The 22514-nt window shown below is 33.4% G+C and overlaps 1 protein-coding gene across 1 annotated transcript in view; it reads left to right on the top strand.

Moving 5' to 3' along the window:
• Nucleotides 1-22514, top strand: part of Hel89B (histone acetyltransferase 1) — a 105379-nt gene that overhangs the window by 46876 nt on the left and 35989 nt on the right. Inside the window, 11 exon segments of the mRNA XM_072539823.1 lie at nucleotides 5476-5686; nucleotides 5882-6048; nucleotides 6278-6552; nucleotides 12707-12933; nucleotides 17156-17361; nucleotides 17415-17571; nucleotides 20171-20340; nucleotides 20469-20687; nucleotides 20771-21171; nucleotides 21235-21390; nucleotides 21393-21439. Coding sequence (XP_072395924.1) covers nucleotides 5476-5686; nucleotides 5882-6048; nucleotides 6278-6552; nucleotides 12707-12933; nucleotides 17156-17361; nucleotides 17415-17571; nucleotides 20171-20340; nucleotides 20469-20687; nucleotides 20771-21171; nucleotides 21235-21390; nucleotides 21393-21439 — 2236 coding nt within the window.

Genomic DNA, 22514 nt, shown 5'->3' with positions numbered 1-22514 from the left:
TTAAGAGCGTAGGCGCAAAATTTCGGGCAAATGTTTTTTAAATGTATTCATTTTTTTCGAATCCTGAAAAAACTAATAAGTATTTTTGAAAAATTTAAACGCAGAATGAAAGACCACATTATTACTGAGGACCAAAAGTCCCCGAAAACTTCTATAATGTTTATTTTAATAAGTTACAGGGGTGAAAAAAAAAGAGAAAATTTAGTGTGATTTTTAATTTCAAATATCTCATTCAAAAAAACTTTTTGTTTATTCTAAGTGACTTTCGGCCCTCGGTAATAATGTAGTCTTTCATTCTGTGTTTAAATTTTTCAAAAATATTTGTTAGTTTTCTCAGGATTCCAAAAAAATGTTAAAAAGCATTGGCCCGAAATTTTGCGCCTACGCTCTTAAACAAAACAAAGAAATTACTAAAATGCTCAAACTAAAAATTGTTGGAAACATAATTAGACCGATAATTGGGAAAATCTTAAAATTACAACAGAACAAGACTTCAAAATTGCAAAAACATGATTGCAAATAAACAAACTTACATTAAATTATGAAAAAACTAAATAGGTACTCATCTACTTCTTGCTATATACAAAAGTTGTCTGCCAATTTTAAATTCGTTAAATATAATTAAAAAAGATCAAATATATGGATTGAAGTACATAAAATATTTATGAGTTTTAAATGGGAATTACAAATAAAAAATATTAAAACTTTATTTGTTGCATATCTCAATATTTAGTAACATTTTTGTGACTTACTCAGGAGAAAACTGTAAATTTATTAAGATTAGATATTGACAAAAGTTAAATATTTCATTACTTACAGTATACTTAGAATATACTAATACTCTTATAGTTGTAAGTAATAAAGTATTATTTATAAATACTGAAAAAGTTCTTTGTTTAAAATTTGTTCTGTTAAAAATTTGTAGTGCCAAAGTGTGGATAGAAGCTTGCAGACGAGAAGATTTGTTATTCAAAATGGATTCACTTTATAATAATTATAGGATTTGTGAACTGCATTTTGAAGATAATGTTATTGTAAAAGGAAATAGAAGAAAAACATTGGCGCATGGCGCAGTACCTTCAATGATCTTTGTTATTTATATTTAACGAATTAAAAATTGGCAGACAACTTTTGTATATAGCAAAAAGTAGATGAGTACCTATTTAGTTTTTTCATAATTTAATGTAAGTTTGTTTATTTGGCACCATGTTTTTGCAATTTTAAAGTCTTTCGAGCGTAGGCGAAAAATTTCGGGCCAATGCTTTTTAAATACAATCATTTTTTTCGAATCCTGAGAAAACTAACAAATATTTTTGAAAAATTTAAACACAGAATGAAAGATTACATTATTACCGAGGGCCGAAAGTCCCTTAGAATAAACAAAAAGTTTTTTTGAATGAGATATTTGAAATTAAAAATCACACTAAATTTTCTCTTTTTTTTTTCACCCCTGTAACTTATTAAAATTAACATTATAGAAGTTTTCAGGGACTTTCGGCCCTCAGTAATAATGTAGTCTTTCATTTTGCGTTTAAATTTTTCAAAAATACTTATTAGTTTTTTCAGGATTCGAAAAAAATGAATGCATTTAAAAAACATTGGCCCGAAATTTTGCGCCTACGCTTTAAGAATTTATATTTGTGTGATATGCCCACTGACTATTAATTTTCTGGTTGTTAGCTGTCATTGGCGGCTTGGCCACGTAACTTCCAAGGACTGTCGCTTCTCTGTGTTCGGTTGTTCTCTGGTAAAATACAGTAAAGAAAAAGTCAGTTAGGCTCTATTCAATACCAATCAGCCTGTTGCCTACAATATCTAAAATGTTCGAAAGGCTACTGCTTGATAAATTAAAGTAGGATGTCAATATAGATGCAAAAATACCTACGCACCAGTTCGGATTTCGTATAAAACATTTTACAACATAACAGATCCATAGAATAATAACAACTGCCATTGAGGAAAAAAATATTGCACAGCTGCGTTCTTAGATGTAGAAAAGGATTTTGATAGAGTATCACAGAGTGAACTCTTATATAAACTTAAAAGCATCCTTTTAAGTCCTTACTACTTCATTATAAAGTCCTATGTCAAAGATCGTTACGTCCAAGTAAAATATAACACAGCGATCTCAACATACTCTCCCATTAAATCAGGGGTGCCATAAACAGTGTGCTAGGTCCTTCCCTTTATCTGATATTTACTGCCGACATTATAACCATAAATACAACAGTAATCTTAATATTTGCGGATGACACCACCATAATCGCTATCAACGAGACGCCATCACGGTATCCACACAACTATAAATCATCTTAACCAACTAGAAATATGGCTCAATAGAAGGAAAGTTTAAGTAAATGAAAACAAATCAACTTAAGTCACCTACACAAATCCAAGGGATGAGTGTCCCAACAACAGCAAGAAGTGGCACGCAGATACCAGTCAGCACTCAAGTTAAATATTTAGGATTAACTCTCGACAAGATATTAACATGGAAATCTCACATTCAAGCCAAGAAAACTCAGATTAACATTAAAGTAAGACAAATGAGCTGGCTCATAGGTCGAAAATCAAAACTAACCATAGAAAATAAGCTTCTCCTGTACAAATTTATAATAAAACAAATTTGGATCTATGGTATCAAGCTTTGGGGTATAGATTCAAATGACGCAGATTGTAAATTAAATTATAAAAAAATTGTTAACAATATAACTACCCAAAGAAAGTTGGGCGGCAATGTGTAACAATGAAACTAATGTTAGGAGCCAATTGTTTTGGTCTTCGTGTAGCTCAGTCAAATCTGAAAAATGTGTTTGGCTGGGACAGATAAAAGAGAATATTAACTAATCATATTTATTATACAGAAATAACATAAAATTTTTATATTATTAATAAACAAAAGAAAGCAAATCCTGCCTAGTTGGATTGTAATTTCGAGCAAAGTTGAGTTTTTTTATAGCAGTGCCTATGCTACTGCAGTTTACGGTTGTGAAAATGTGGTTCGTGAAAAATGTATTAAGCATGGTTATTACTGATAAAAATATGACCATTTTATTTAACATGTATTTAATATTGAGAAAGGTTTCATACATTTAATATTGCAGTTAACAACACTTAACTTCTATAGTTTTTTACTCATCTTCAATATTAACATCTACCTGCAGTGGTCCTATGTCTTGAGCATCTTCTGAAGTAAACAGATTCTCAAAATGGAGATGATGAATGGGTGGAATAGAAGAGAAAAGGTCTTTCATATCATTTTTCTTCTCTTTGGTCACAGGTCGAGGTCCACTGTATAGTTTTGGTTGATCTATATTAGCTAAAGATCCTGGTCGTCCTTTTTTTAGATCCCGGCTTTAGGTCTAGCTCAAACAATGACATTTCATCCGAAAGAGTTTCCTAAAAGAGTAATGTGAATGTAGTACTCTTTTGGTATCGAATCCACTGCATTTTTAGCCATATTACTGCGTGGTTTTCCGTGTCATTCTTCCTTTTAGTGATTGACTTCAACAATGTGTCCACAGACAAAAAATCATTATTCGTCATAACGGTAACCTGGAAAGGATTTTTCTTCCTTGACTTGGCAATAATACTGTACCACTCAGTGGGACAAAAAGTTTGTTGCGGTTTGTTGTAATTTTCGATAGAAGCCAAATCACAGTGATTGGGAAGAAAGGAATGACCACTTTGCATAAACTTTTGGTTTATGATTTCAATATTGTTGTCTTCACTTAACACCAGTTTTAATAATGTTAGGGCTATTTTCTAATTCCTGTTTTGACCGGTACACGTATCAATATACATAACATGTTTTGCTTCTGACGCTCGTATTTGTATGTGTTTGACTAAACAAGCGCCAGTTTCTTGCGAACCTCTAGATTCAGTTACTTCATCCCAACAATACATGAATCCCTTTTTTGTTGAAAGCTCATGGCAACCTAAATTGTAGACGTACAAATTACGTTTATAGTAGGCAATTTGACATGTTAGACATGGGAAAGATAAAGACTTTTCTAATTCAAAAGAAAAGGCGTAGGATCTATTAGAAGCTGATTTTTTAGTATCCAATTTCATTGATTCTCGAGCTTTATCAGCTTTGCGTAGATGAAGTTCATGGTCATGTCAAAGTTTTGATTTTTCGTGTTCTTCTGGTGATTTTTCAGTTTATCATCAGAAATTTTAAAAGTCTGCAAAAAATATTTTTTTTTGCACACGGTCTCAGTTTTTCCAGCAATGTTCATGTGATATATATTAGTATCAGATTTTTTATTTTTAACATTTTTTCGGGATTGCTCTGGAATATTATGAAAACACCTTTTTCGACAGTTGCAATCAGGATTACTGATTACTTTTTGTGCAACCACTTTTCCTGTTCTTGTTGTGTACGATTGCCCACAGTTTCTTTGTCTTTTTCTCTGCTCTTTTTTGTTTTCATTAATTTACCTTTTCCGACATCGTTTAGGCTTCTTCCGCTTCATTGTCGACCGGTTCTGCTCCATTGTTATCAAATCCCCTCTCATCCTCTGAAATAAAATTTAAGAAAATGTTATGCAACTCCATTTTAGTTTATGTGTTATAAAAGTTTTTGACTACTTATTATCGAGTTTGCGCCTGGATACGAATTGGATTCAATAAAACATTTTATTAAAAATAACTTTTAACTTAACGCTAGTTTATTTTATTGAAAAAAAAATGACATAACCTCTTACCTGCACTTGATTGATCGGAATGTGTTGGAAAATATTTATTGCCAGACCCATTATCAACGAATAGACTTGGCTCTGAGAGACTATCTTCATCAAAAAAACTCATTTTAAACTAAACTAAATACAATTAAATATGCAAATTAAACTTAATGTATCAAAACTAACATCCACAAACACGTGTGAAAACAAAAACAGTTGCGGGAACAGTGGTGTATATTCCTTGTACTTTGGCTGTCAATAGATAGGTGACTCCACTGACAACACAAAATGTGTTGCCTAAAGTTGATCATAGCTCTGAAGATGGGTTTTTAAGATGAAAGCGCTTGTCTAGTAATTAAAATTTTTTTACACACTTCAAACATACTTTTCTTTTCCATTCTTTCATGTAAATGAATCAGTTAATTACATTAAAGATTCTAGCTGGATATGCGTATTTAAAAGTTGTAAATAAAACATGGTTTGGAGAATAGGTTATGTCAAAGAAAGAATGTAAGAAGCTATCAAAAAGGACACTGGATATTTCTTAAGTATTAAATATAAAGAATTATGAATTTATCCTTTGAAATTTAGCTTAAGTATACAAAAGATGCAGAAAAAAACATTCCCTTCCAAAAGTGAAGCGAAAACTGACATGACAGAACGGTGTTGCCAACTGACAAATAGATTTGGTCGCTTGGACAATGTCACAGATATAAAATATAGTCTTCGTCTGCACCTTCCCGCGGAGTATGTATTTTCTTCTATAATCATAAATTTGTTATTTTTATAGCTGCAATAGCGGGTGCAACGGTCATGTTAAGAATTATCCCGGAAAAGTTTGGATCGATAGTAAAGTCCTTAATGAAGTCGCTGCACAATGAAAGTAACGAGGAATTACAGAAGATAGCAGCGGAACATTTATCGATATTATTACATCAGACTAGAAACAGGCCAAATAATCCCAACGAAAGAATCATACAACATGTCAGTAATTATTTGAAGTAAGTATAATACATGCTGTTATTTTTTTCTAGTGATACTTTTCCTACAATTTTCCTATAACTTATACATACTTTTGACAACTTTCATTCGGTTAGCTCTAAATTTAGTAAAGCTGTTATCCTTACATATCGTTTTCTGTAATATTATAACCCAATGCAAGGTTTTAGTAAACTCAAGCTACATTTATGTTTCAGGAGCGATCCCGAGTTTACTCCTGTCATTTATAAACATCAAGAGGAAGAAAGTTCTTCCCAGAAGGATTTTCTTAAACCAGGAAACTATAATGGTATAGTTACACTCAATAACCAGCAAAGAACGGCCGAAAGAGCGGCTTTAAAGAGATGTAACAGTACAGGACGAGGTAATTGATCATATTTTAATTTAAAGTTCTTTCTAAATTGAAGAGGCAATGGAGCACAGTCTGTTGAGGTTTGCTAAAGTTTGCCGTATTGAGTTCTATAATTAAACGCTTCTGTTTTCTAGAAGTAATTTGCTGAATGTTAGATATACACTACAAGATTTTTTAAAGTAAATATATTCTTCAGCCATTGGCAATCATCAGTTAGCAAATATATTTTTTTTAATTTCAGGTCCTGGAAGACCTCCAGCGACGGATATTCCAATGGACGAACTATTTAAAGAAGAAGATGAAGCACAGAAAACGAATGTAATTCAAAGACGAGGTGGTACCGTAGGTCTTGTGGCCGTTGTCAAACATTTTGGAGAAAACGTACCAACAGCTGTGCCTAAACTGTGGGAATTAATGATCGGTCGATTGACTGAGTCCATAGATCCGTTTAATTTCATTGCTCAAGATTTTTATGATAAGGAAGAACAAGCAGAAACGATTTTGTGGTCCTTACAGGTAAATTTACAGTAATTAAAAAAATATATAATACACCTTTTTTCTTCATTGTACATATTTATTTCTTCTATTATGGTGGGCTGCTGAACTATCAACTAGAATCTGGTGACAATGCGTATCTGGTCTATTTTACTAAAAGAAGGGAATAACCCCAGCTTTTATAACAGACAACAACTTTAAGCAAATATAAACTCCCGGACAAAATTAACGCACCACTCATATTTTTCTCAATAATTTTTATTTAATGATAATTTACTGTACGACAAGTTGCCTATGGACCTTGTTTGACAGTGACAGTTATGTAAGCTAATAATGGACAGTGGAAGTGGAAGTGTGACGTCACAACTGTCAATTACTTTCCAAACAAAAGTTGAAATGCTCAATCTCAAGACTTTTTAATTTGTATAAAGTTAACATTTTGCTTCCTCTGCTGCTTTTTCTTTTAAGTATAGTGTTTTTTACGATAATACCATCATAATTCAGTGTTCTATTTCTATGAAATATAGTTTAAAAGTTTAAATTAAAGACATTCTAACCTTACTTTATTGATACATGCATTTTATTGTTATTTTTATAAAACAACATGCTTTATTATTTACACAACCTTGTAAAATTGTTGTAGTAACTATTAGAATACTTAGATATTGCAAAAAGCGGAAAGATTCTGTAAAAAAATGAAAAAATAACGAAAAATACAAATTATCCACACTAAACAAGGTTTGTTTGGAAAGTGAAACTGACAGATGTCAATAAAATCTACGTCATCACTTCCACGGTCCATAGTCTTGTTTTAACAATAATTTGTATTGAAACTTCATTTTAGATTAAAAGTGAGTTAAACTTTTCATAAAAAGTGCCGATTAAAGCAAAGTGCTTGTGAGAAACAAGCTTTTTATTGTGATATTTTTCATCACATGCATGTTTGGAAGTTCATTTGCATAAAAATTAACCCTTAAATGCCCAATCGGGGTCACTATGGGACCCCAGACATACATTTTTGGCTATAATATCTTTATTTGAAACATTTGGCAACCGCGCAATCAGGTATTTGTGTGGACGTGTCTCCTACGTTTTCTGTTAGTATACCACGAACATTCGTGAGGTGCAGTGGTCTGTAAGAGAGATTTAGATAAGTGGGGTCTCGCTGTGACCCCGATTGGGCATTTAGAGGCACCAGAATATTTTTATTATTTTTAACATTTTTCGTCAGTTTACATTGAAAAATGGACCGTAAGAGAATGAAAATGACAATAAGCGACCAAGAACATGAAAAAATTATCCGAAATATAGAAGAAGGGATATCAGACTCCGATTTCGACTATGAGATTACCGACGAATCAGATAGCGAAGAGCAAGATGTTTTTGAGGAAAATGTTTCGGAAACTGAGGACAATTTAGAAGTCAACAGTGACGAGGAATCAGATGCAGAACCTACCGAAGTGGACGATAATATTAGTGAGGTTAGTGGTCCAACATATACATCCAAATCTGGAATGCAGTGGAATAGCCTACCTTTCGTGAGATCCAAGAGGCAACAAAAAAATATTATAAATGTACATCCAGGCTTAACAAACTATAGTAAAAATTCCAACACGTTTTTAGACTATTTCAATTTATTTTTGACCGAAGAGATGAAGAATGTCATATGCCTTCATACTAATGAAGAAGCTGTTAGGCGTTATCAAGAGTGGAACGAAAAACATCCGAATAACAAAAAAGAGTGGACGGTACTTACCAACAATGAACTGGATAGCTTTTTAGGAGCACTTATCAAAGCTGGTGCTTTAAGGTGTGGGAAAGAATCGACACGAGAGATATGGTCTACAGACACCTCAATACGCCGGTCATTTTTTACAGCCGCATTCGCTAGGAACCGATTTGAAGAATTATCGAGTTTCTTGAGGTTTGATGACAAAGTGACCAGGGTGGAGCGGAAGGAACAGGATAAGTTAGCGGCGATACGAGTAATTTGGGACATGTTCATCTCTAACTGTGACAAAGCCTTTGAACCATACGAACATATAACCGTTGACGAACAGTTAGTGAGTTTTAGAGGAAAGTGTCCTTTTAGACAATATATAAAATCAAAACCTTGCCGCTATGGGATAAAAATTTGGGCTGCCGCGGATGTTAAAACATCTTATTTATCAAAACTTCAGGTGTACCTTGGAAAACTACCAGGTGGTAGAATAGAGAAAAATCAGGGATTTCGTGTTGTGAAAGATCTGGTGGAACCATATCATGGCAGTTGGAGAGGAATTACAACTGACAACTTTTTTACCAGTGTTCCTCTTGCTCAATATCTTTTATCTAAAAACCTTACTTTACTTGGGACCGTCCGCAAAAATAAACCTGATACACCACCACAACTAAGTTTGAGAAAAAGACCTGTGGAGTCGTCAATATTTGCTTTTACTAAAGAATTAGCTATGGTTTCGTACATACCTAAAATACACAGGATGGTACATCTTCTTTCAAGTCAACACGATAGTGATATAATTTGTCAAGACTCTCAAAACAAACCCTTGATGATTTTAGACTATAATAATACCAAGGGTGGTGTTGATAATGCCGACAAACTGATTAGGGAATATTCCTGTAAAAGAAGAACTGCTCGTTGGCCATTCAGGCTCTTTATGAATATTATAGACATATGTGCACTAAATGCCTATATTTTATACATTGAAAAAAATCCTGATTGGAAGAAAAATAATTTTTCACGAAGACGTATTTTCCTGTTACAATTAGGGGCTGAGCTTGCTCGAAACAACATGGAAAAAAGAGCGAAATATATAAAACATAAAGCCTATGTAAAATCTGCTCTAAAAGATTGTGGCATACCAATGGTAAACCCAACTACCGAAGTTGCAACTCAATCCGTCCATTCAGCTAAGAAACGTGCTCGTTGTTACCAGTGTCCGCGAAACTGTGACAGAAAAGTGAATACCGTTTGCTCTTTTTGCAAAAAATTTATATGCCAGGTGCACAGAAAAGAAGAAAAAACTATTGTATGTAAAAATTGCAACTAAAAGTTATATGCTTATATTATTATTTAATTTTAATTTTGTTCGAATTGAAAATAATTTGTTTCTAGAAAAGCCGTTAATTTTGTATGAAAAATAAATAAAAATTATTCAAATATGCTTAAAATTATTTTTAACCGTGTTTTCCTTTTAGTCAGTGCTAAATGACGTTACTAAATTGAAAATTTTAGTGGGGTCCCTAGGAGACCCCACATGGGCATTTATGGTTATTTTCATATCACGGGCATTTAAGGGTTAAATAAAAAAATGAACCGCCAAAGAAATTTGTCAATGGAGGAGGCAGTGCGAGCATCAACTCTCCTATATGAAGGATATTCAATGCGATACGTTGCAGGTTTGTTAGGAAGACATCATTCCAGCATCAGTTGCAAGGTGAGGCGATATAATGAAACGGGTCGTATAATCGAAGATCAGGGCAAGGGAAAACGTTGCACTAAACAAATTGATGATCGTTTTTTGAGACAACGTGTTTTCAGAGATAAGAGAATCACCAGCAATTTGCTAAAAAATGTTGCGATATCATCTCGAACAGTTAGAAGACGTTTACATGAAGCAGAATTGAGAAACAAGAAACCGGCCAAAAAACCCTTGCTCACCAGAGGACACAGGGTTCCGAGATTGAATTTTGCAAGATTGCATCAAAATTGGACCATCGATGATTAGAAACGAGTTCTTTTCTCCGATGAGACTAGACTAAGTCTAAAAGCTCCAGATGGTTGTGAGCGTGTCTGAAGAAGGCGAGGAGAAAGGTTTGCCAGCTGCAATATCTCTCCTAGAGTACCTTTTGGTGGTGGCTCTAAAATGTTTTGGGGAGGAATTTGTTTTAAAGCTCCTACGGAATTGGTCCCCATACGTACGGGGTCTATGAATGCCCATTATTACTTAGACAACATTATTGTCGAATATGTAATGCCTTTTACTCCGTTTCTTGGACCTAATTTTTTATTCATGTAAGACAATGCTCGTCCTCATGTGGCTCGACAGGTTATTGGCTTCCTAAATGATGTTGATATTCCATTAATAGAGTGGCCACCTAACAGTCCGGACATGAATCCTATAGAGCATCTATGGGACGTTCATAAAATTGAAGAACTTACTTTTCAACCGTAACCTTAATCTAGTGATCCGCACAAGAATGCTACGTTGTTACGTTTTTTCTACTTTACTATACGGCATGGAAGCGTGGACAATAAAACAGTCTGAAATCAAAAAATTAAACTCCTTTGAGATGTGGTGCTACAGAAGAAACCACAGAATATCGTGGACTGAAAAAGTAACTAATATAGAGGTGTTACAAAGAATGAAGAAAGAATGTGAAGTCATAAAAACTGTTAAAATTAGAAAGATTCAATATCTGGCTAAGAAATTTGAGAGAGTGGTTCGGTTGAAGCTCATTAGAATTATTCAGAAGCGCGGCCAATAAAATTAAGATAGCGATGATTTCCAACCTCCGATAGGAGAAGGAATCTGAAGAAGAAGAAGGGACTATCTCAAAAAAAAAAAGATTCGAAGTCGTAGACCCCCTACTGACAATCACAACCAACTCATTGAGGCCGTTATTGAAGAATGGGAGAATATTCCGCAAGTTTTTGTTGAACATTTAATATCAAGCATGCCTCGACGCATAAATGCAGTGATAAGAAGTAGAGGAGGGCCTACACGGTATTAATGTTGACCCAGATGCATTTTATTGTGTTACTTTACTGATTTTTCCTTTTTGCAATTTGGAGTTATGCTAGCTTATTTACGCATTTCCGGCAAAAACAATTTTTTAAAGAAACATTAAGGCAAATTAAGGTTATGATAAAGTCATGTTGGACTTGTATGTGTTTATTATTATTTTAATGTAACTTAGTTTTATTTTGTGTTCATATTGTAAATATTTAGATTAATTAAAGTGGTGCGTTAATTTTGTCCAGGAGTTTATTAGGAGCAAGAGCTAAAAGAAGCGCTTACACAGTGGTGTATACAAACTAACATCGGTCAAACTGATAGAACTTTTAACAAACATATAGCAGAACACAAAAGGACTCTCAATAATAGAACACTAGATCAGTGATGGAGAATTTATGACACGCGTGTCATATAGCAATATAAGCAGTATTTAATACCTGTTTACAATTTTATGATTAAGTAATTAGGACTCATTAGTAATAATATATTGAAGTGATGCACCAGAAAGTTGGCGAACTCTGGAGCATTGCTAACTCCTTGGTATAAAATGGATACGAGACAAAAAAAGATCGCCCAAAAGAGGACTCAGAAATGAGTGAAATGAGGATGCTTCAGCGAATCTCCTGCACAGTGAGGCAGTTTCCGCAGGACTTTGTATAAAAAGGTTAGGTTAGGTTAGATACGGTATACATGTAAATATATTAATTCCAAATAAACCTAAAGTTTATCATAGGACGACATCATCTCCTGTATAAGTCGCCCTAAAGGTCAGTAACAATAGTGTAAAAATTGGTTTGTTGCAATAAAATGGACTGTATATTGGGTCTGCTTTTTTTTTCGTGGTTCCAATGGCTAAATAATTTTAAATACTCACTCGTATTAAATAAACATGTATTATAAATACAATTAACAAAATACTAACAAAAAATAAAATACGTTGTTGCAATGACATGACAATATTAGTTAAGTTTGGATGTCTCTCTAGCATCACTTGAGTACACGCACCAAACCACCCCTTCGTCCCGGGTGGTACCCCCACCCTTTCGCTCGAGTAAGCACAGAGGCGGGCTAAGGGGAAATTGTACAAATAGTGACATACATTTGTCGACTTTGGAGCAATCTCTTCCAGTTTAAACATCTCGTGCTGTATAGTCTAGTTCCATAACGACTAAACTCTTCGGCGCTGAGACCCAGGAACGAGTTGTCCGCGAAAAGGTTAATGTTCTAATTCCCAGTAATTGCTTTGCAAGATTTTTTAATAGACCCTTTGAGTACACACATATTTCGCTTTTAGTGTACTGTATATTTATAGATTAAAAGAGAAAAAGGAAATTTACTTTTAACAAGCGTTTAGGAAGGCATTTTGCTGTAAATTCACATTAAATATTCAGTTTTTATTTGGAAATAGTTATTTTACGTTTCACTTTTTTTTCTAGGTTTTGGAGGTGACCGTTACTAGTTTACACAAATCGTTGCTACCGGAAGTAATGCACAAAGCTCTGATAAGACTCTGTGTTTTGCTTTCACATCCCTATCGAGCTGTAAGACACTTATCATCACGTTGTTTAGCCACATTTGCAAAACTTGATTCTGTAAGAGTCATGGAAATGGTTGTTAGTATAGTATTACCAAAGCTGGGAGCTACGGACTGCGATATAGATAGGTAAGAGTTGTATTCGGTTTTTTGTGATCGGTTTATACTACAGTAGAACCTCTTATAAGTCGAACAGTCGAAAATGCCTAAAGCTCCACTTTTGATTTTGCATATTGGCAGAATTCATATAGGAAGTGCCATGTGGTCGTGTCAAAATACCACATAGACAGTAATATACAAAAAAAAAATTGAAATGTATTCATGCAAATAACAGTACTTAGTGTGAAACAGACTTTAAAAATATCACTTACCCGTAATTTTTGTAATTAAAAATAATTGAATAAACAAGAAAACAATTAAAATATGTCGCTCTGTCAACATCAAACGTCCTCTTCAAATGTGTGCTTGACTAATGTTATCCAGTCAATGTGATTCCTTTAAATCGTATCTAAAGTGGTTAGACACTTACAATATAATCTTCTTCTTAAAGTGCCTATCCGTTCCGAATGTTGGCGATCATCACGGCTACAATATAATAGGCAACCAATTTTACACACTGGTATGACTAAAACCGCTGGGAAGTTTAAAAGAAATGTTTGTAAAGGTGATCACTCAGCATACCGACAGTCGTCAAAGGGTTAAAGGTGTTCTATTGTGATCACAATACAAACGTGTAACATGTTTTAATCAAGAGCTAATTCAATAATTTCATGGTGATTCGTTTCAGCTAATAACAATATACAGATTGAACAAATTTAAAACGGAACATACGAAATCAATGTATTTCGGCTCAACTCCGCTCTAGGTGGTTGGCCAACAAAAGGTTGTCAAATAATTATATTATAAAAATCCAATACTTCAGCGGGCTGCTGGATTCTGAATTCATTCAAGAACAAATCAAAACTCCACCCAAATAGGTTGCCTAGAATCACTGAAAAAACTAGACTACACAAGCAGTTATTATGCTGTCAAACCACTTATCGCTTCCTTATAGTCCAAGAGATAGAGCCGAAATTTTGAACTGATCAGTAATATGACATTTCTCTATTGAAATATATTCATTGTAACTGGGTTAAGACTTTGCCTTACAGGCGGACCCCCTCGTGGTACAGGGGGTGGCTATACAGGGATGAAGTTGTCATTTTTTTCGGAAAAATTAATGATCGATAATATGGCTGAAAATTTGCCCAGAGTAAGATCTTGGTATAACTAGACGAAATCCCAAAGGGCGGACGCGAGAGTGGATACATAAGGGGTGGCGGACAGGGGTGAAGTTGCAATTTTTTGGGGAAAAATTAACGATAAGTAATATGTCCGCCATTTTCATGGCTCATTATTTAGCCCCTAAAAACTCTAAATCCAAAAGGGCGGACAGCTGGGTTGGTACATAGAGCCATAAAACGGGGTCAAATGTACCACTTGCCTGCGCATTTTAGGTCTCGGTAACAATTTTCAAACTGATTTTATTATAATATTTTTATACCGATTGATTTGAAAATTTGTATGCTCACTTCTGTTACTATTCTGAGAAGCGTCAAGTAGAGTTTTCCTCAAAATTTTCCAAAAAAATTTCCGTAAATGAAAATTTTCGTAATTTTTAAAGGTAAAATCTAATTTGTAGAATCCTTTCGATTTTCTGTAAGTTATACCATGATTTTTTTCCAAAAATTTTCAAACGATTTTTCCGATAAGAAAAAAAAATTTAGAAAAACTTTTCTAAAACATTTGATAAAACTCTACGTCATCGTCTGAATCTTTTATAGAATATTTTGTAGTTTTAAAATGATATTATGATAATGTTTTTTTTTCAAACTAAAGTCATATTTACTTTACAAATCACATTTTTTTCTTAAATATAAATATTTTACGAATTAATTTTTAATTGAATAAATGTTTGATATTTGATATTTTATTAAATTAAAGTAATTTTATAATGTTAACTATTAAATATTTTTTGTATAACAAATAGTAATTTTACTTATTTTTTATTACAATAAAAAGGTTTTTAAATTTATATTGCATAAATAATGGTTGTTCAGATATAAGAAAAATTTGATTTATTATTACATTAATAATCAAATACAAAATATATTATTTCTATTTATCAATAGGTAAAATTCAATTTGTAGAATTCCTTTAACATTTTACAAATAATTATTAGTAAAAATCAATTTAATAGTGGACTTATCATTTTTTTAAGTTTTAAAATTTACTTTGTAGATATTTTCAATATATTTTTTTAACTTTTAAATTGATTGAATTTTTTTTTTCATTAGTTAATTATAATTTTACAAATTCTGTTTGGACATTAATTTTGCATCATTATTATTTTAAAATATTAAAATAATAATGATGCGCGTTCCATTTAGACCAGTAATTCTAGACGCATGCGCTAAATGTAATAAGTATCAAGATGCTTTTATCCAAATTGGTGAAACTGACTTCGATTGTAATGAAGTTTTTGAAACCTTAGAAACTTTCATATGTCACTTATATGGAACAGGACTGACGAGAACAATTCCAAAAAGAAAAGTAAACGATGTCAGATTTTCACTATTTAACCGGCAGTATAAGTTGCATGATGTAAACGAGCCTTTAAAAAAAAACTAAAAAATTTCGATGCTTCAAGCTTACCACCATGTCAAGATGAATTACACCAACATCTACTGCGAGCCCATTATATTTCAAATATTTGGACAAATGCTCATAAAAAAGTACCAACAGAATTGATTGTTGAAGAACATGGTTGGGAGTTTTAAGATGAAACATATAAATTGAAATGGTTTAGTGGACCTCATATGCCAGAATCAGTTCGAGAAGTAGTGATTGAAAATGAAGCAGATAATGAATGTAATATTATTAAAAGTGAAAGTGACGAAGGTGATGAATGTGATGACATCAATGAGAGTGAGAAAAATGACGAAATTTTTAGTTTTTCTAAATTTTTTTTTCTTATCGGAAAAATCGTTTGAAAATTTTTGGAAAAAAATCATGGTATAACTGACAGAAAATCGAAAGGATTCTACAAATTAGATTTTACCTCAAAAAATTACGAAAATTTTCATTTACGGAAATTTTTTTGGAAAATTTTGAGAAAAACTCTACTTGACGCTTTTCAGAATAGTAACAGAAGTGAGCATACAAATTTTCAAATCAATCGGTATAAAAATATCATAATAAAATCAGTTTGAAAATTGTTACCGAGACCTAAAATGCGCAGGCAAGTGGTACATTTGATCCCGTTTTATGGCTCTCTGTACCAACCCAGCTGTCCGCTCTTTTCGATTTAGAGTTTTTAGGGACTAAATAATGAGCCATGAAAATGGCGGACATATTACTTATCGTTAATTTTTCCCCAAAAAATTGCAATTTCACCCCTGCCCGCCACCCCTTATGTATCCACTCTCGCGTCCGCCCTTTGGGATTTCGTCTAGTTATACCAAGATCTTACTCTGGGCAAATTTTCAGCCATATTATCGATCGTTAATTTTTCCGAAAAAAATTACAACTTCATCCCTGTATAGCCACCCCCTGTACCACGAGGGGCGTCCGCCTGTAAGGCAAAGTCTTAACCCAGTTACAATGAATATATTCCAATACAGAAATGTCATATTACTGATAATTCCAAAATTTCGGCTCTATCTCTCTAACTATTAGGCAAGCTCCTCTTTCCTTTAAAGGAGACAGATAGTTGAACGATATTTTATACAATGTCTATCACTGGGTATGGATTTATTTTTGTCCAAGTTTTATATTGGTCCACTATTTCAAATGCAGTTCAAACAGACATATATTAAATTGTATGTTCCGTTTTAAATTCGTTCAATCTGTATAGCTGTTGTGGATCCCGAAACAATCATTGTTGGGTAGTGAGACCATCGTTTAATACTATTTATTCGATGAGGAAATTCAATTTTCATTTTTAAAAAGAATTTTGCGTTGCTATTAAACTTTTTACATTTTTACTCTTACAGGTCTCAACTCTTTCTTCATTTGTTTTCAAAATCACAGAAGATGTTCAAGTTCGCGAACTGCACCAACCAAACTAATTTGCTGATCGCTCTTTAATTTTTTTTGTTAATTGTTAATTATTTAATTTATTGAAAGATGATTCTGCTGAAATTTAAAAAATATTCAAATTCGTCCCATGAGTGTTTTAGACCATGTTATTGTCGAAAAATCCTCATAAAGTCTCAAATATTGTATGGGAATATAAATCGTCATTTTTGATGTATATGTGACCTTTTTCGTCACTTTATAGCATCAACTAAATGAAAATTCTTGTTTCCAGACAAGGTGCCGTCGAAGCCATCACCTGCATAGTAGAAGAGTTAAAATTCGATATAATTCCTTACGTAGTACTGTTGGTTGTTCCGTTACTCGGTCGAATGTCAGACCAAAATATGTGCGTAAGACTTATGGGCACCCACAGCTTTGCCACGTTGGTACAATTGATGCCGTTGGACGGGGGCGTACCAGAACCACCGGCACTAAAAGGTAATGATCTACTATACTATTTAGCAATCATTTTATGTATTGTTTGATTGTAGGAAGTATTTTGAACGTACGAAGAGACAAAGAGAGGGAATTTCTGCATCAACTTCTTACTCCCTCTTCGATACCCGACTATCACGTTCCCATTCCAATTGATGCAGAGCTGAGGAGTTACCAGCAGGCCGGTGTTAACTGGTTGGCGTTTCTTAACAAGTAAGTTTCGTATATACGGTTGGAAGTCCAAGAAATCAACATACTCTTGTAAAGTTCCCAATGTTGAATACACTATAAGATCTGCAAAAGTTTCTATATTTCCAATATTCAATTTTTTTATTAATAAAAATATATTTGAGACAGTTTGAGGTTAAAAAAATGTGTGCGGGAGTGCATCGATATGATTAGCATGAAGAGTGAGAGAGAACGTATAACTGTATAACAACTGTATAACAATAAGGAAAAAACTTGAGGCAGCATAGTTTATAATTAGTCAAAATTTTAAAATACGTATTTACATATACTATTTTTTTGTCACTTTTGTGTATATTTGTTGTAATTCATCATCATAAGTGGCTCGACAATCTGTTGCGGATCTTGGCCTGCTCACAAAGAAGTCGCCACTACTGTCGATTCCTGGCAACTTCCCTCCATCTTCTGACACTTAGAATCTGTAGGTCTTCTTCCACATCACCAATCCATCTTCTTCGTGGTCATCCTCTGCTTCTTGCACCCTTTGGTTTTGAAAATGTTAATCCCTTCGTGTATTCGTGATCTGACATCCTAGCAATGTGTCCAGACATATTATTCCCTTTAGCCACTCTTCTGGTACCAATTCATTCTGCCATATAAGTACTATTAGTTTATGGATTCCTGCAAAATTGATCACCACCTTTTTTATACATTTCCGAACAGATTTCATCGATTCCTGGGGCTTTATTGTCTTTGAGTTGTAGGATGGCACCTGACATTTCTTCTCTTGTTGGGTCTTCACTGTATAGTTGACGTTGTAGATTTTGTTGATTTTCTATGTTGTAATCTTCTTCAATATCGTTTATATTAAGATGTTCGCTGAAATGTTGTGCCCATTTGTTAAGAACTGAGTTTTTATCATGTAGAATTTCACCTTTACTGTCTTGTGGTTTAACTGCTCGATGGCTATTATTTAAGGATTTGTATCTTTGTTGTAATTCCCAAGGTATAATTCGGTCTGTTGTATATTTGTAAATAAAACTCTTTTTTTCTTTAGGTCTCTATATTTCGCTAATTGTTTGTTAACTTCATCAGGAGAAACTACAATATAATTTTAAATAAAGTTAATAAAAAGATGATGTTATAAATTATTAACTTACAAATTTAAAGTATTTTGTATTTTAAAACATTTCCATGTTTAAAACAGTACTGACGAACAATATCACTTGGATATATCATTAGTGATTAAAAAACACAAAAAGTAAATAAAAAAAAACACAAATAAATACATATTTAATAAACAATAGAAGTAGTCAGTTTCATAAATGTTAAAAATATACAGGATGGTTAAAATGTGTTTATTGTTCATACAATAAAATTAATTTAAATTATTTAGAATATTATAGTAGATATTGCTTAAGTTTCTTTTATCTGCCTTGTAACTTATTGTCTCTTTTTATTTATTGATGGGATACATTTCCAAAACAATCTTGTTTTGGAACTACTTTCTTGCCTTAAAACCTTATTTGAGTAGTCAAAATATTGCCCAATAATATTGCAAAATATATGTTTTTAAATGATGGTCAACTGCCGCACACGTATTTTTCTTTTTTGTACAGTTACTTTTGTGTTGTGTTATTCTCTGTTTGAGCCATTGTGATGTTTGACCAACATAACAACTCTGACAATCCGAACAAGGGAAGTTGTAGATAACATTGGTTTTATAAACAGTTGCAGTTTTGTCTTTTACTTTTAAAAACAGTTAGTTGTCCGTTTTCTAATCAATTATATTAAAAAAAAATTTTATATTAGTAAATTACTTAAATAATCTAGTCACAGAAGAATATAAAGAGGAAAGAGTAATTGGGTATAAAGTGCCAATATTATATAGAAAAAAATACTTGAAACAACAGGGACACAGAATAAGTATATAGAGACAAATAAAAATGTAAAGAAGGTAAACTTTCTGTGTCTGATATCCTTTACTACATCTGACAAAGAGAAACGACGGATAATTCGGAAAAAAAAATGTATCTAAAGTAGATATCGAGACGAGCTTCTAAGAGAGAAATGACACAGGCGGAATGAAAGAGTTCGAAGTGAAAGTATGCAACTGGATGAAGTTTTTCTAAAAAATACTTAAAACTCCTGGAAAAGGACATAAAGGAAACACCGTGGTTATGACTGATACTAAGGGTCTCTCCGTGACCAAAAAATAAAAACTGATAGGTGTAATGAAAATAATATCATGAGTAAACTGCCTCAAGTAGCACCTACGAAAAGTGTTACAGTTAATTGAGCACATAAAATTGGTTAAAAAGATTTCTTAAAAAAATGGTCGATAGTGTGAAGAAAAGCAGATAAAAAGGAAGGGAAAAATATTTCTTTTGTATAGAAAATTGTAGAAATATTTGTAAAAAATTGAAAAATGAATTGGAAAGAAGTGAATAGAAATATGACGTCAGAAACTTGGAAAACGTTCCTTCTTGTTGCGTGAAAATTTATTTGTTATATAAATCGTTGCTTTTTTTACATTATAAAAGGTGAAACAAGCTTTCAACCGCATTTTGAAAATTTTAATTCGAATAATTAGCGCGCTTTGTTTATCGTTCTGACTAATTTTTAGATACAAGTTGCATGGCATTCTGTGTGACGATATGGGTTTGGGAAAGACATTGCAGAGCATTTGCATTCTCGCTGGAGACCAGTATGACCGAGAACAACGGTATAAAGAAACCAAATCTCCTGATTGTGCTTCACTACCATCGATGGTTATTTGTCCACCTACTCTCACAGGTAAGTTTTATCTTCTTGTTTATCACACTATAAATAAAATGTACAGTTATAGTTTAACACCATTTTTTATTTATTTTTTTCGTGTAATGTAATGTTTGTATTGTATGTAAAATTCTTTTATTTTCCAGGTCATTGGGTTTATGAAGTGGAAAAATTCCTCAAACACAAGTACCTACGCCCTTTGCAGTACAACGGATCTCCCACCGAGCGAGAGAAACTGAGACACAAATTTCGAAAATTTAATCTGATAGTCGCCTCGTATGATATCGTTCGTAAAGACATATCATTCTTCTCTGGTATTAAATGGAATTACATAATTCTTGATGAAGGACACGTTATCAAAAACGGTAAGTTTTTCAACTTACAGACAACGTGAATCACCAGGATTTGCAAAGTTTTGGAAGAGGTTTGAAGTATCTGTCTGTTTTAGGTAAAACGAGAACAAGTGTAGCGATAAAGGCGCTGGTAGCCAACCACAGACTGATCCTTAGCGGTACACCTATTCAAAATAACGTCCTGGAACTTTGGAGTCTTTTCGATTTCCTAATGCCAGGTTTCCTTGGAACGGAAAAGCAATTCACAGCTAGATATTCTCGACCTATTTTAGCCAGTCGGGATCCTAAGTGTTCTCCAAAGGAACAAGAAGCTGGAGTATTAGCCATGGAGGCATTACACAGACAAGTATTGCCGTTTTTGTTGCGAAGAATGAAGGAAGACGTTTTGGACGATTTACCACCGAAGATTACGCAGGATTATTACTGCGAATTAAGCCCTTTGCAAGAACAACTCTACGAAGACTTTTCCAAAAGTCAGGCTCATCAAACTCTACAGGTACAAGACGCTTTAGAAGAAGTAGTTACATTTTACTTACTATTAATCCCTTATTTATTACAGGAATCTATTTCTGCCAGTGGTTCGTCAGGATCCATTCACAATACACACATATTCCAAGCACTTCGATACCTACAGAACGTCTGTAATCACCCGAAATTAGTCCTAAATGCAACACATCCGCACTATCAACAAATCAACGCCCAACTACAAGAAAAAATTCAAGATTGGAAGATATAAGTCATTCGGCCAAGTTACCAGCACTTAAGTAAGTCATTTTTGTGCATATTTTTTGTTTAGTACTTCATTAGGATATTTAGAACATTATTTCTTTATTTCTTAATAACTTTTTTAAATATAAAACTGTGCCAATCTAAAAACCCAGGCAGAAGGACTGTCATCAAATATTCCGCAAAAATATACGTTATCAACTTTGTTAAGCTATACTACTACTACTACTACTTGTCGGTTTATAACATTCTCCGCCGTTTTCCGACTTCCAATCGCCACTTAGACCGGTTGTTCCATAGATCTTCTTCTATGGCCCTCTCTCTCAGTTCTTTATTTATTCCTTCGCTCCAACTTTTTCTCGGTCTACCTCGTTTTCTCTTTCCTTCTGGTTGCCACTTTAGTATTTCTTTTGGCATTCGTTGTTCGTCCATTCTTTGTATGTGTCCGAACCAGATAAGTTGTTTTGTTGTTAGGTCATCTGTGATTGTTTGATTCCCATTATTTCTCTAATGCGTTCGTTGGTAATCCTTTCTCTTCTAGATCTTCCTGCGGCTCTTCTCCAAAAATCCATTTCCGTCGCTTTCAGCGTTGACAGTGTTCTTTCTTTCAGTGGCCATACTTCACAGCTGTATAAAGTGATACTTTTTACTATAGTCTCATATATCCTCTTTTTATTTTCTTTGCTGATGGATTGGTCCCATAAAATGGTGTTTAACATTGTGATGGCTTTTCTCCCTGACGTATTTCTCTCTCTTATGGCTTTGTCTAATGTTCCATCTTGTGAAATAGTGATACCTAGGTATTTGTAGTCACAGCAGTGCTTTATCGTAGTGTTATCGTCTAATATGAGATCTTTTTGTTCTGCTCCAATGCACAGGTATTCGGTTTTCTTTTTATTTACTTCTAGACCCCATATATCATACTCTTCAATTAATTTTCCTGCCATATAGTTTAAATCGTCATAATCTTGAGCCATAATTACTTGATCGTCTGCAAAGTTAAGCCTATATACCATAGTATTGGTGAGCGGTATCCCCATTGTCCTGCATTTTTGTTTCCATCTTGTTAAAGCACTTTCGAGGTATATTTTAAATAAAGTGGGAGACAAGCAA

This window comes from Diabrotica undecimpunctata, chromosome 8 (genome assembly GCF_040954645.1).
Source record: "Diabrotica undecimpunctata isolate CICGRU chromosome 8, icDiaUnde3, whole genome shotgun sequence".
In the NCBI taxonomy this organism is placed as follows: Eukaryota; Metazoa; Arthropoda; class Insecta; order Coleoptera; family Chrysomelidae; genus Diabrotica; species Diabrotica undecimpunctata.
This window is presented reverse-complemented; position numbering and strand designations above follow the sequence as displayed.